This window comes from Beta vulgaris, chromosome 9 (assembly GCF_026745355.1).
Source record: "Beta vulgaris subsp. vulgaris cultivar EL10 chromosome 9, EL10.2, whole genome shotgun sequence".
Taxonomy (NCBI): Eukaryota; Viridiplantae; Streptophyta; class Magnoliopsida; order Caryophyllales; family Amaranthaceae; genus Beta; species Beta vulgaris.
In genome coordinates, this window is record NC_079210.1 from 44,897,183 (window position 1) to 44,909,190 (window position 12,008).

General features: G+C 34.0%; 4 protein-coding genes across 4 annotated transcripts; 1 reads left to right on the plus strand and 3 right to left on the minus strand.

Annotated features, from left to right (window-relative positions):
* Nucleotides 1–3,758: 3,758 nt before the first annotated feature.
* Nucleotides 3,759–5,322, plus strand: LOC125493695 (uncharacterized). Its single transcript, XM_048637180.1, has 2 exons — nt 3,759–4,203; nt 4,988–5,322. The coding sequence occupies exons 1-2, from the start codon at nt 3,759–3,761 to the stop codon at nt 5,320–5,322; spliced, it is 780 nt and encodes a 259-aa protein (XP_048493137.1).
* A 1,746-nt stretch (nt 5,323–7,068) lies between these two features.
* On the minus strand, nt 7,069–7,548 carry LOC104904215 (uncharacterized). The gene has a single exon (XM_010692412.1). It carries the CDS (start codon nt 7,546–7,548, stop codon nt 7,069–7,071), a length of 480 nt encoding a protein of 159 aa, XP_010690714.1.
* An 8-nt stretch (nt 7,549–7,556) lies between these two features.
* On the minus strand, nt 7,557–9,537 carry LOC109136047 (uncharacterized). Its single transcript, XM_048637181.1, has 5 exons — nt 9,354–9,537; nt 9,094–9,263; nt 8,362–8,561; nt 8,137–8,310; nt 7,557–8,016 (listed from the first exon to the last, which is right to left on the minus strand). Exons 1-5 carry the CDS (start codon nt 9,535–9,537, stop codon nt 7,557–7,559), a joined length of 1,188 nt encoding a protein of 395 aa, XP_048493138.1.
* A 263-nt stretch (nt 9,538–9,800) lies between these two features.
* On the minus strand, nt 9,801–10,839 carry LOC104904216 (uncharacterized). Its single transcript, XM_010692413.3, has one exon. The coding sequence runs from the start codon at nt 10,822–10,824 to the stop codon at nt 10,087–10,089; it is 738 nt and encodes a 245-aa protein (XP_010690715.1). The 5' UTR covers nt 10,825–10,839; the 3' UTR covers nt 9,801–10,086.
* Between the last annotated feature and the right edge of the window lie 1,169 nt (nt 10,840–12,008).

The following is a 12,008-nucleotide window of genomic DNA, read 5'->3' on the forward strand; positions in this document are numbered from 1 at the left end:
AATTTTTTATTCATTTTATATGTACTTTTGTCGCATAAGCTATTGATTTTTGCATGGTGAAATCATGCGTTGATATTAATGTGTTATTCGGTTTATGCCTAAGCAATGCATGAGTTAATAAGGTAGAGTTAGAGTTAATAAGAATAAGACGATGAGATAAACAATTAAGAGAACTAACTAATTGTTTAAAGACAACGTATTGTGTCGGACTCGTCCGACCATAATCTTAGTCGGACGATTTTCAGGTGGTTCCAATTTTTTTTCAGGTAGTCTTCATTTTTTTTTCAGGTGGTTCCAATTTTTTTTCAGGTAGTCTTCATTTTGTTTTCAGTTAGTCTTCTTTGTTTTTCAGTGGGTTTTTGTGCTTCAGTTAGACTTACTTGGGTTTCAGTTGGTCTTTATTCTTTTTCAGTTAGTCTACATTTTTCTTCAGGTAGTCTTCATTTTGTTTCAGTTAGTCCATTATTTCTTTCAGTTGGCCCATTATTTCTTTCAGTTGGTCCAACTGAAAGAAAAGAAAGTCTAACTGAAAGAAAAGAAAGTCTAACTGAAAGAAAAGAAAGTCCAACTGAAAGAAAAGAAAGTCTAACTGAAAGAAAAAGAAAGTCCAACTGAAAGAAAAAAAAGTCCAACTGAAAGAAAAGAAAGTCCAACTGAAAGAAAACCAAGTCCAACTGAAACAAAACAAAGTCCAACTGAAACAAAACAAAGTCCAACTGAAAAGAAAACACTAACCTCTGCTTTTTTCTCATTTTCTCCTTCTTCTTCTTTCATGAAAAATCTTCCAATTACAGTCATATGCACACTGCGCATTATTGAAACAAACTAGACCACCAACTTATACTTTAGAGTTTGGGGGAAATAACGATATAGTAGACCACTGCGCATGATTCTGAATGCGGCGATGATGACGTCAACATTGTTGTTAGTTTCTCAAGCTCACATCAATGGCGGATTGAGGAAAGAGAAGATATATAATTTGGTTCCCGCTAAGAAAAAAAGTGCAGCACCAATAAATCCATGAGAAATCATTTGTAAAATGACCCCATCCCTTATCTCCAATGAAAATCAAAAAAGTAAGTAGCAGGATGAGAGGAGAGAACTGGGCTCAGCCCGTCTGACGAGAATATTGGGTCAGACGGTCTGACCCAATACTTTCACATGTTTAAATTATGATAAAACTAATTGTTTGAATTATGATATCTCGGATCTAATTAGGGTTGTATAGATCCAATTATGTCTTGATATGATGTCTAGGACAGATAACCTGCACTCAAGTCTAGTAAGTCCAATTGAAGAAAACACACCCAACCTAAGTCCCTAACAACAAAAAGAAACGAACTTATTAGGGAAATTGGTGAACAATGTTATCAAACTAAAACATGTGATCATGCTTTTTGTTAAAAATCTCGAATTCTCGACATTATTGCTATTAAATAAGAACTAAGAAGGGCTGGTGTTTTGTTAAAGATAACAACATAAGATTACTAGAATATGAATCAATCGAGCTATGGCTTGGAGCTAAAATTTCCCTATAAATTAGCCTCGAATGTTTTCCTGTTATATGTTGTAGGTTCTGTGTTGATGTAATGTAAAGATTTCATTTTTTTTTGGACATCAATGTTTTAAACTTTCAATCACACAAAATATTTTAAGGACGCATGATCTTGTTTCTTTTCATAGCAAAATTTCCAACTTGATACCATTTTAAGAAAATTGTATCAGGGATATGTCATAATAACTAAACCGTTTTGTTAAAGAAGTTAAGAAAGATCTGACAATGATATTCTTATATAAGAGCTCAACTTATATGCTTTGACAAATCATTAATCAACCTTTGTTGGATAACATCCAAAGTAAACGCGAATTTCAATTCTGCTTCTTCGCGCCAGACCGGGCGAGGGTCCGTCTGACCGGGCGAGACGATGTTTGTCGTTGCAAAAAGATTTCGCTCTCGGGCCCGATCAGGCGAACTTCCTTTTGGACAGACTTCGGTTTCCGCGGTTTGTGGGGACTTCCGTTTCTTGATTATTTTATATAAATACCTCACCCCAAAATCGAAATTTATTATTCTATACTAAAAAAAGCCATAAAACACAAGCCTAGCTTATTCTCTCTAAGATTTGATCAGTTCTTGAAAAATACTAATCTTTGATTCGGGCACACGGAGTCAGAGACGACAGTTGTGTGAACCTTGGGGGACGAACGTCATCGTGAATCCGCACCGGTGGTGGCGAAATTCGTTTCTAAGGCAGTGACCATCATACCACAGTGCAACTCATTCTTGTAATTCAGGTTTAAGTTATTTGATTTATGCAGATTTACTACTTACAACATTAGTGATGAACTTTCACAAACAAAATAAAAAACTTATAATAGTATATACTTTCTCCGTAACAAAACAAATTTTACACTTTTAAAAACACACTTTTCTAGACAATTTTTTAAATAGGAAAGAGACAGAGAGAAAGAAAAAAGGAGACCCATGTGATAGAAGAGAGATAGAGAGAGATTGTTGCCCAAAAAAAGAAGTGTAACATCTATTTTGTTACAACCATATTTAAAAAGTGTAACATCTAGTTTGTTACGGAGGAAGTAGATAATAGAGATTATCACTTTATTATAATTGAAATACTATATACTTCCTCCGCTATGTTTTAAATGTAACATTAAGTGAAATGACATTATTCATTGATCAATTTTGACTCCAATTTATCGCCATTATATAAAGAAAAACATATTCAAGTGAGATCTTGTTAGATTTGTCTCGATATTACTATTAAATTATACCTTTTTTTTAATATTTTTTACGTGTACAACTAATGATATTAATGATTAAAGAAACGTGTTAGGTTATATAAAAAAACAAACGTTTGATTTAAATAAAACGTATTATATTATACAAACATGACGTCCAATTCTGATAATCATCCCTCTTTGTCTTTCTATATAGTCTCTTCTTTGATCATTTCAAAGCACGTAGGTTCGCATACATATGTCATATCTTCCATCATCAGAATCAAATTATAATAATATAATTAGTGAGCTCTATTTAGAGATCTATCTAGCCCTATGTACGTGCAACACAAATTCGATAAGATTTGGGATATTCTATGTTTGTAAAGATCGTCACACAAACTTCTCAAAACGTACGATGACTCACGACATTCATATGTAGTTGACTTTTGCCCTTGGATTAGGAAATTTCCCCTGAATGTCGGTGAAACTTAGAAGAAAAACAGAGATACATTGTCTCTATATATAGAGTAATATACGATATGCATACCAAACAATACTTGTACAAGATTGCAATTTCAGAAAAGGTCTTGCAGCTTGCCTCTTGTCTCTTTTTTTCTTTCCTTTTCTGCTTGATTTTGGTAGATCAATCATACTCATACAATTTAACGCCCCATGCTTGCATAAAAAAAATCATTTAATCATACAAAGATCATCAATATATTTACTAACGATCAAGACTGATCAGTACGTACTTCAACAAAAGTCAAATCTTTGACAAAAAGGGAGCTACAACCGTCAAGTAAGGTACTACATGTCAATATATCATCTTCACTTGTATAAAGTGGTTGCATTTACGTGATAATTTTTATTTTTTCTATCTATTAATATACATTTGAAGATATCAACTGTCAAAAATATCCACCTGGGTACAATACTAAAGAAACAATTGTTAATTAATTAATCTTATATATGTACGTGTTGATGCTAGATAAATTTCGAAATCCAAGTATTATTGAACCATGACGAACAACGAAGGGACTCACCCAAGCCACCCAGAACATACCCTAGAGAGGGTCAATTACGAAGGTCTATATGCATGTGATGGGTGTAGGATGGATGGCACAGGGCCAAGGTATAGATGTGATCGATGCAACTATGATTTACACCATGAATGCATGTTTGCTCCCCCTAAAATAACATTTCAAGGTCAAAAGTGCCAATTTCTTGAAAGGCCACTCCCTGGAGCTAATTGCACTAGAGTTAATTGCACCAAGTGCATCAGAAGATGTGATGCATGTGGCATGAAGATAAAAGGCTTTATGTATCATTGTTCAAAGAGTGGGTTGGATTTCCATCCTAGATGTGCCAAGTTAGAGAGTAAAATTAGCGTTGGCGATGTCACTTTTTGGCTTGAGAAGCAAGGACCATCTGGTTGTGCATGGTGCAAGAAAAAGTTGCTTGGCGGTTAGTATATTATTCGTTCCGTCCCAAAATATAATTCCCATTTCATTTTGCACAATCACCATTCACCAAGATGTACCTTTGACCTAAGATATCTTCTATTTCTTATTAGTAAAAAATATAAAAAGTTGATATTACGAATTTACACATTGAGACGAATCTAACAAGACCCTTCATGAATATGTTTTTTTGTATACATTAGTAAGAATTTTATTTGGTCAAAGTTTTTAAAATTTAAATCCCAAAATAGAAATGGAAACTATATTTTGGGACGGAGGGAGTAGTCTTTTTGAAAATATTTCATGCAACCGTTGTATAATTATAATGTGTTGTACACTTGTATATATATGTGTGCAGTGTGCTAACATTTTGACAACCATGCATTAGAAAATGATATGAAATAACTAAATTCGCCTTGATGGAAAATTAATGTTAAGAAAAAATTTAATTATATTAATTAAAATAAATCTTGGTCATCTAGATCCAATTTTAAAAGTTTTTGACGATTTCAATCATATTTTTTTGTCCATCAATAATATCATATTATAAAATAACCCTATTTAATAAAAACGTAAAAATGTCAATATATCGATAACTTCATAATTCCGAAATTATTGACGTATTCTGATGTGAGTAAGTATTTTTTTTTTAATGTGGTGTAAGTGTATTAGTATTTAATAATTGCACTATGAAATTATATTACTATTTCTCGGTGCATCCATTAATAAGTACATCTATTGCATAAGTTTAATTGGATATTTATTTAATATAACTAATTAAAACACAGGTGCTAGAAAGAAGATCCCAGGGTGGTCATACGTTTCCAAATATGATGACTATAATTTTCATGTTTATTGTGTTATGGAAATGGCCATGCAAAGCTCCTCCACGACCACCCCTACGTCCTCTAGCGGAGAATCGTCGTTGGCCTTAACGCAGGGAATGAAGCTACCTCTTACGATTAAGTCCAAGAAATTTGGTGCAAATTCTAGCAACAAGTGGGTGGAAATACTCAAGATTTTCTTAAGGACAGTCTTCTCCATTCTTCTTGGTGATCCGACCGCGATTCTTGCTTCAACTATGGCTCATCTTGTGACTCAGGGTTTATCTCACTTAGGTTGAAGCCATGGAAGTTCAAGGTTTTTTTTGCTAGTTACTTTTTAATGGTTTAATTTGTTGTTTTATCCCCTCCAAAAAAAAATCTGACAATAGAAGTCTGAACTTTGGGTGATAATTTTTAAAAGATCTGAACTATTGATTAACCTGTGTAGGTCCCAACTTTAGGGGTCTTAACTTTTAGCGGGCTTTAGTGACTTAAAACTGGCTTAATAGGTCATCACTTGTAAAACTTGGGTAACATAAGAAGGGTTAATTGAGGGAGGGATGTGGGAACTAGGTGAGATTTTTAAAAAAATCTTCATTTTTAAGTCGTCGAGGCCCGCTAAAAGTTAAGACCCCCTAAAGTTGGGACATACACAGGTTAATCAATAGTTCAGACCTTTTAAAAATTATCACCCACGGTTCAGACCTCTATTGTCAATTTTTTAAAAACAAAAAAAACAGTTTACACAATGCATGTTATATATGTTGGCAGTTTGATTCCTTTTATTATTCCATGATTCTTTCCTTAATTCTTTCTTGAAGTTTGTTTTGAGTTTTTGTTTTCCTCAGATTAGGAGGAGGAGCTAGCTGTAGTGTATGTATGTATGTATTTAGCGTGTGTCAGCGTAATTAAAGATTGTAAAAAACAAAATTAAAGATTGTAACTAAATATTGCTCTCTCTTCTATTTTAAATCTTCCTGTAACAATTTTTATATCTTTGTGTACTTTGTCAATATATATATAGTCTGTACGTTAGGAGAAGTAACGGTTGTTGCAATAGTTATGGTCAATTATTTGTACTAGTTGTAAGATTTTAGTTTTCAGAGGTCAACTTTTAAAATAGTTTTCAAAAATCATTACGTATTGGGCTAAATTAGATGTTTAAATAACAATATAGCAAAACAAATAAATTCACAAGAGAAGTTATATATGTTCTATACTACCTTCTAAATCTACTACAAAAGATACATATACTAAAAGTCAATGATCTTTTAACTTTATAAACTAGTGCCACCACTAAAAAATTATTTAACACTAGTTTTCATCTTTAGTTGTTTTTAATGTATCGAAGAAGATAGTTGAAATATCGTTATCGTAACATATATAAACACGCCATATCTGTTTTTTGTGTGTAAAACTAAATGTTATACTTCTTAGCTTGTACATGTCTCCTCCAGTTTAAGAGAATGTGAGGCTACTTAACTTTCACCAAAGTTTCATTTAGGGCATGTTCTTCTCAGTTATTTTTAGTTTAGTTCAGCTCAGTTTCGTTCAGTTCAACACCATTCATTTATAACCATTTTGTTAAATATTATTGTTATGTTGGTCTAATTTATTTTACTAATTACTCTTATTATTATTATTATTATTATTATTTATTTTTATATTATTATTATTAAATATTATCATTATTATTTCTATATATTAATTATTTTGTTTATTATAGCTTTACTCATTATTATTACTATTATTATTAGAAAGAACATGGTTTAGGTCAAAAGCACAAATAAACCCACGTTTTTTAGCCCATAAACCAATCAAATCGCGTCAAAACGGTTTATGATGCAATTTTGCGCGGTCCGACCCAATCATTATTTTTATTACTAAACATTATTATATTATTAAATTTAATTAATAAAATAGTAATATTAATTTACTTCTTATATATTTTTTTTTGGAAAATGAAAGTATATATATACCAAAATAACATGTGCATCATAAGCAGAGCACATGAAACAGACATACAACAGCCAGCACTAGGAGAATTACATCAACAATCTTCTCCTTTCTACATCAGTACACCTAGTAGCAACTTTAAAGAAAATATCTCTTAGTACTACATTTGTATCCTTACAACTTTCTCTGAATATTTGACTGTTCCTCTGGCGCCATATGGCATGGACACTCTTAGTAAAGAACATCACAAACAACTTCCCCTTCTTTTTCCTAGCCTGACTGCATGCACTGGAGATAACATCTTGGTATAGCCCTCCTGAGTCATCAAACCTCATCAACCTACATATTTCCCTCCAAATAGCAGATGCATTGTCACAGGAGAAGAAAAGATGCTGTAAGGACTCCTCTTCACTCCTGCACAGACTACACCTAGCATCACAGTTAATACCCCATCTCCTAATCCTATCCACAGTAGGAAGCCTATTATGCAACACCATCCAAATGATAAATTTACTCTTTGGAGTTGCATAATTGTTACAGATTAAACGTTTCCACCTTACTCTTTCCATATTACCACTCAACAGCTTATACGCTTTTTTATAGAAAACTTATCTCCAGTACACACTGCACTCCAGCCCTCAATATCACTCAAGCTATCTCTAGTACTTATTATCTTTCTAAGAATCCAGGATGTCTGGTTACTCAGATTGACAGTAAGCACTCCTTGTCTTTTAATATAGTATGAGTGAATCCATTTAACCCACAACTTGTCTCTTTTAAATTCAATAGCCCATAACAGCTTGATCATTGTTGCTTTATTCCAGTGCAACATGTTAATAATGTTCCACCCTCCACCACTTTTTGGTTTCTGAAGAGTTGTCCAGGCAACAGGAGCTTTCCTAGACTCTTCAGTGCTACCAGTCCAAAGAAACCTCCTGCAAACCCTCTCCACTGCCTGAATGATTTTCTTTGGAAGAGGAAATATGTGAGCCCAGTAGTTTTGCATACTACGGAGGATACTTTTAACCAATTGAAGCCTTCCAGCATAGGAAAGCAGATGAGCCATCCAAGTTTGAGCTCTATTGGTTGTGTTCTCAACTAAAGGTTTGCATTGGGCATAAGACTACTTCTTTGAGGTAAGGGGAACCCCTAGATACCTAAATAAAAGCTCATCAATTTGCATCTGCATAATCTGAGCCAACTCTCTAGCTATCTCCTCATAAACACCACAAAAATAAATGTTACTTTTCTCACTACTTGCAGCCAGGCCAGAAGTTTCAGAGAATTTTTGGAAGGCTTTAGACAAATAAGAGAGAAAGCTCTCATCAGCTCTGCAGAACATCAATAAGTCACATTCAAACATCAAATGAGTTATATTCAACCTCTCATATTTAGGATGGAAATTAAACTCAGGGTTATTCTTCAGGTCATTCAAACACCTACTCAGGTATTCCATGCTCAAAGCAAAAAGAAAGGGAGATAAGGGGTCTCCCTGTCTAAGCCCTTTCTTTGCTTGAAAAGGCTGAGTAGGAATTCCATTCACCAGCACAGCATAGGATACTGTAGTTACACACTCCATAATCTAGCCCACAAAGACGTTGGGGAACCCAAATTCATGCAGCAAGGTTTCTAGATAGGACCACTCCACTGAATCATAAGCCTTTCTTATGTCTACCTTCATAAGACACCTAGGAGACATGTGAGCCCTTGAGTATCATTTGATGAGTTTTGTAGCTAGGAGAATATTATCTGCAATGTGTCTCCCAGGAATAAACCCTGATTGTGCTTTATTGACTACCTCCCCTATTACCCCTTTCATCTTATTGGTCAAAATTTTGGAGATAATTTTGTATAGCACTGTACAGCAAGCAATAGGTCTGAACTCTTTGACCCTTGTTGCATTCTGGACCTTAGGCAAGAGTGTGATGACAGTACAATTCAGAGGGGCATGCATCCTGGTAGTATTAAAGAATTCATGAATTCCTGTGTATACATCCTGTTTGATGATGTCCCAGCTTTTCTTGACAAAATACGAATTAAAACCATCCAATCCAAGAGCTTTATCACTCCCAATACCAACCAAAGCAACCTCAATTTCAGCATTATATAGTAACCTCCCTCATTAAAGACTCTCTAGCCTGCACTGAAAGACTTTTGCCACCCCTTATAACATTCAAATCCACACTCTTAAGAGCAGTAGCTCTTGAACCCAATAACTTCCTATGGAAGCCCAAAATTTCCTCTTTTATTTCCTCAGCATCATTTATCATTCTCCCATCCTCAGCTGTAAGCATATCAATTATATTCTGGGCATGTCTGACCTTAATAACAGTGAAGAAGAATTTGGAGTTGGCATCCCCCTATTGCAACCAACTGATCATGGACTTTTGCTGAAGGATGCTCTCTTCAATATTAGACCAATGTCTCAAATCATCAATTAACCTCTTTGCAGTAATCTGGGCTTCTTCATTACTGTTATAATCAACATGACTTTGCAAATCAGTAAGCTGTTGCCTCAAGAACTCCACCTTCTCATGGGCTTTACCAAACTTCTGCATCTACATCTGCTTCAACTCACTCTTGACAGCTTTTAACCTTGTTAGCTAGCCAAAATCGCACGGCACAACATCAGAACAGACAGAATCTAATTAACCCAGTCAAGGAAGGTCAAAATTAATCGTTCAACTGCATCTAATTAATTCGATCTCAATGCTTAGGTAGTGTACCACTTGTTAGATTGACACATCCTACATGAAAGGATGGCGCAAATTATTCTAACCTTCAAAAAGGGCTCAAATTAACACAATAGTCAACTCGACCTAAAAAATAAATTGACACCTAGTAGCATGTATCAATTACCGGCCAGAATCTAAACTAATATCAGACTACCATGTATCAAATGTTATATATGTTCATATTTTTGACGATCTAACAAACTTAAAAATCATATAATTCGAGACTTGCAACTTAGAAAATCATCAAGAGTATGTCATACAAACAAAAATTATTAACATTATTCTTACACTAACAAACAAGTAGTATTATCTTTAAATCCAAATCTGAAAAATTGTACGTTCAATTCCCATGTAATTAGTCAATATGCTTAATTATTCATCATCATCAACATATTGACAAAGTAACTGCAGGCCATTAACTTGTTTCTTTGTCACATTGAACGTGATTGTTGGTGGTTTAATACTAGCTACTTGATCACAAAGTTTGCGTTTTTTCACACTAAGATCATCATCATCATGAATCTTTCGTACCTGAAATATTGAACGAATAAGGGCCTCATCCTCTTCCTGGTCCTGCTGCATCTGCATCTGCTCGGCCTCGGCCTCAGCTCGGCGCTGCGTGGCCGCTAGCATTGAATCAACAGTTACTTTACCCTGCCTCGACTTCATAGATTTCAACTCATCAAGGGTTGCCAACATGTCCTCTTCCCGTTTCGAGTCCAACATTCTGTTCTCGAGATATGCCGATGGAGGCTGCTCTTCCAGTCCTTGATCTCGCCATGGCTCAAAATTTCGTGTAGCACCAGCTTCAGCTTCGTAATCATTGTTCTGTGGATCCGTCACGATCACTAACTCAGCCGAACAATTAGTGCACTTTAAGTAGAATCTAAATTTGTTCAGACCCAAATATGTGTCCCCAATAACATCTTCTTTCTTGGAATTAAATTTGGTTCCTTCGTATATGTAAGTCCCACAAGTTTTACAACGAACATTCATGGGTAACATCATTCGAACCTTAATTTGTTGCCCTATTTTTCTTCTTCTTCGTGGTATTTTAGACGGATCGAAATCTGGAGGATAGTATTTATTCACAACTTTTCTTTCCCCCATTCTTAGCTTTTGCCTTTACTAAGAATGATGTAGAATCTAAAACTAACTCAGGAAATTACAGCACTCCATATCTTATTAATGTATAATGATATGATCACACTAAATAAAACCATACATGAACCTTACTTATATAATTAAATATAATCCTAATCCAACTCGACTATGGAATAGTAGCTAGACTAATCTGTATAAACTTCTAATTCTAATACAATATGATATACCACTAACAAATCCTAATTTGACTTATATTCTACAAATGAATACTGAATAGTTATATATGTGAAACATTAAGAAAACGATCGATGAATGAAGGAATACTGATTCTATTAATTACTAAGCAAGCATTCTTATTGTGTGTGGGGTAATTATCCCTTATGCGATAGGGTTTAGAGTTTGGGGTTTAGGGTTTAGGATATAAACCTTTTTGTAATGTGTGATAGACCGATAGTTATCCCTTATGCTATATGATATGAATATATTTTTTCCCTTTTCTTTTTTCCATGACAACGTATGCACCACAAATACATATGAACCGACAGAGTTATACATAGTAGATTTTGAGTGTTTTCAAATATTCTCATTAAATAATGGAGTAAAAGCCGATATAGAAATATGAACATGATAATGTAAATAATCTGCTTGTTCGAATTAAATCAAAATATAATTTGCTACCTAAAAATTTAATGTTCTATTTAATCAGTTTCTAAAATTATTTATGTTTCGACGGTAATCAAATAAATTATTGACTAATTGCATGTAGCCATTCAAGCAATCCAACTTCAAAATTCACCGGATTTCATTTGCTATAATTTTCAAAAAAAACCATATTTAATAATTAACCATATACATCCCAGATCCTCTATAGTTCCAAAAGAACTTGTCTCAATAGAGTTTGAACAATAAACAATCGAATAAAAAATCAAAGGCTCATACATATATTATCTTTCAATTACTATCTCCATCTGTTCTTGATTTTCCCAATTCAGATTCATATGGAAAATATATTTCTTAGCTTCTGTATATAAGTAAATTTAATACTTCCTCCGTTTTTTTTAGATGTTACACTTTTCAAATCACGGACTCCTAGGTAATTTTTGGAGAGGAGAGAGATAGAGAGAATGAAAAACAAAAGGGTCCCATGTAAACATGTGATAGGAGAAAGATAGAGAGAAGTTATTACCCAA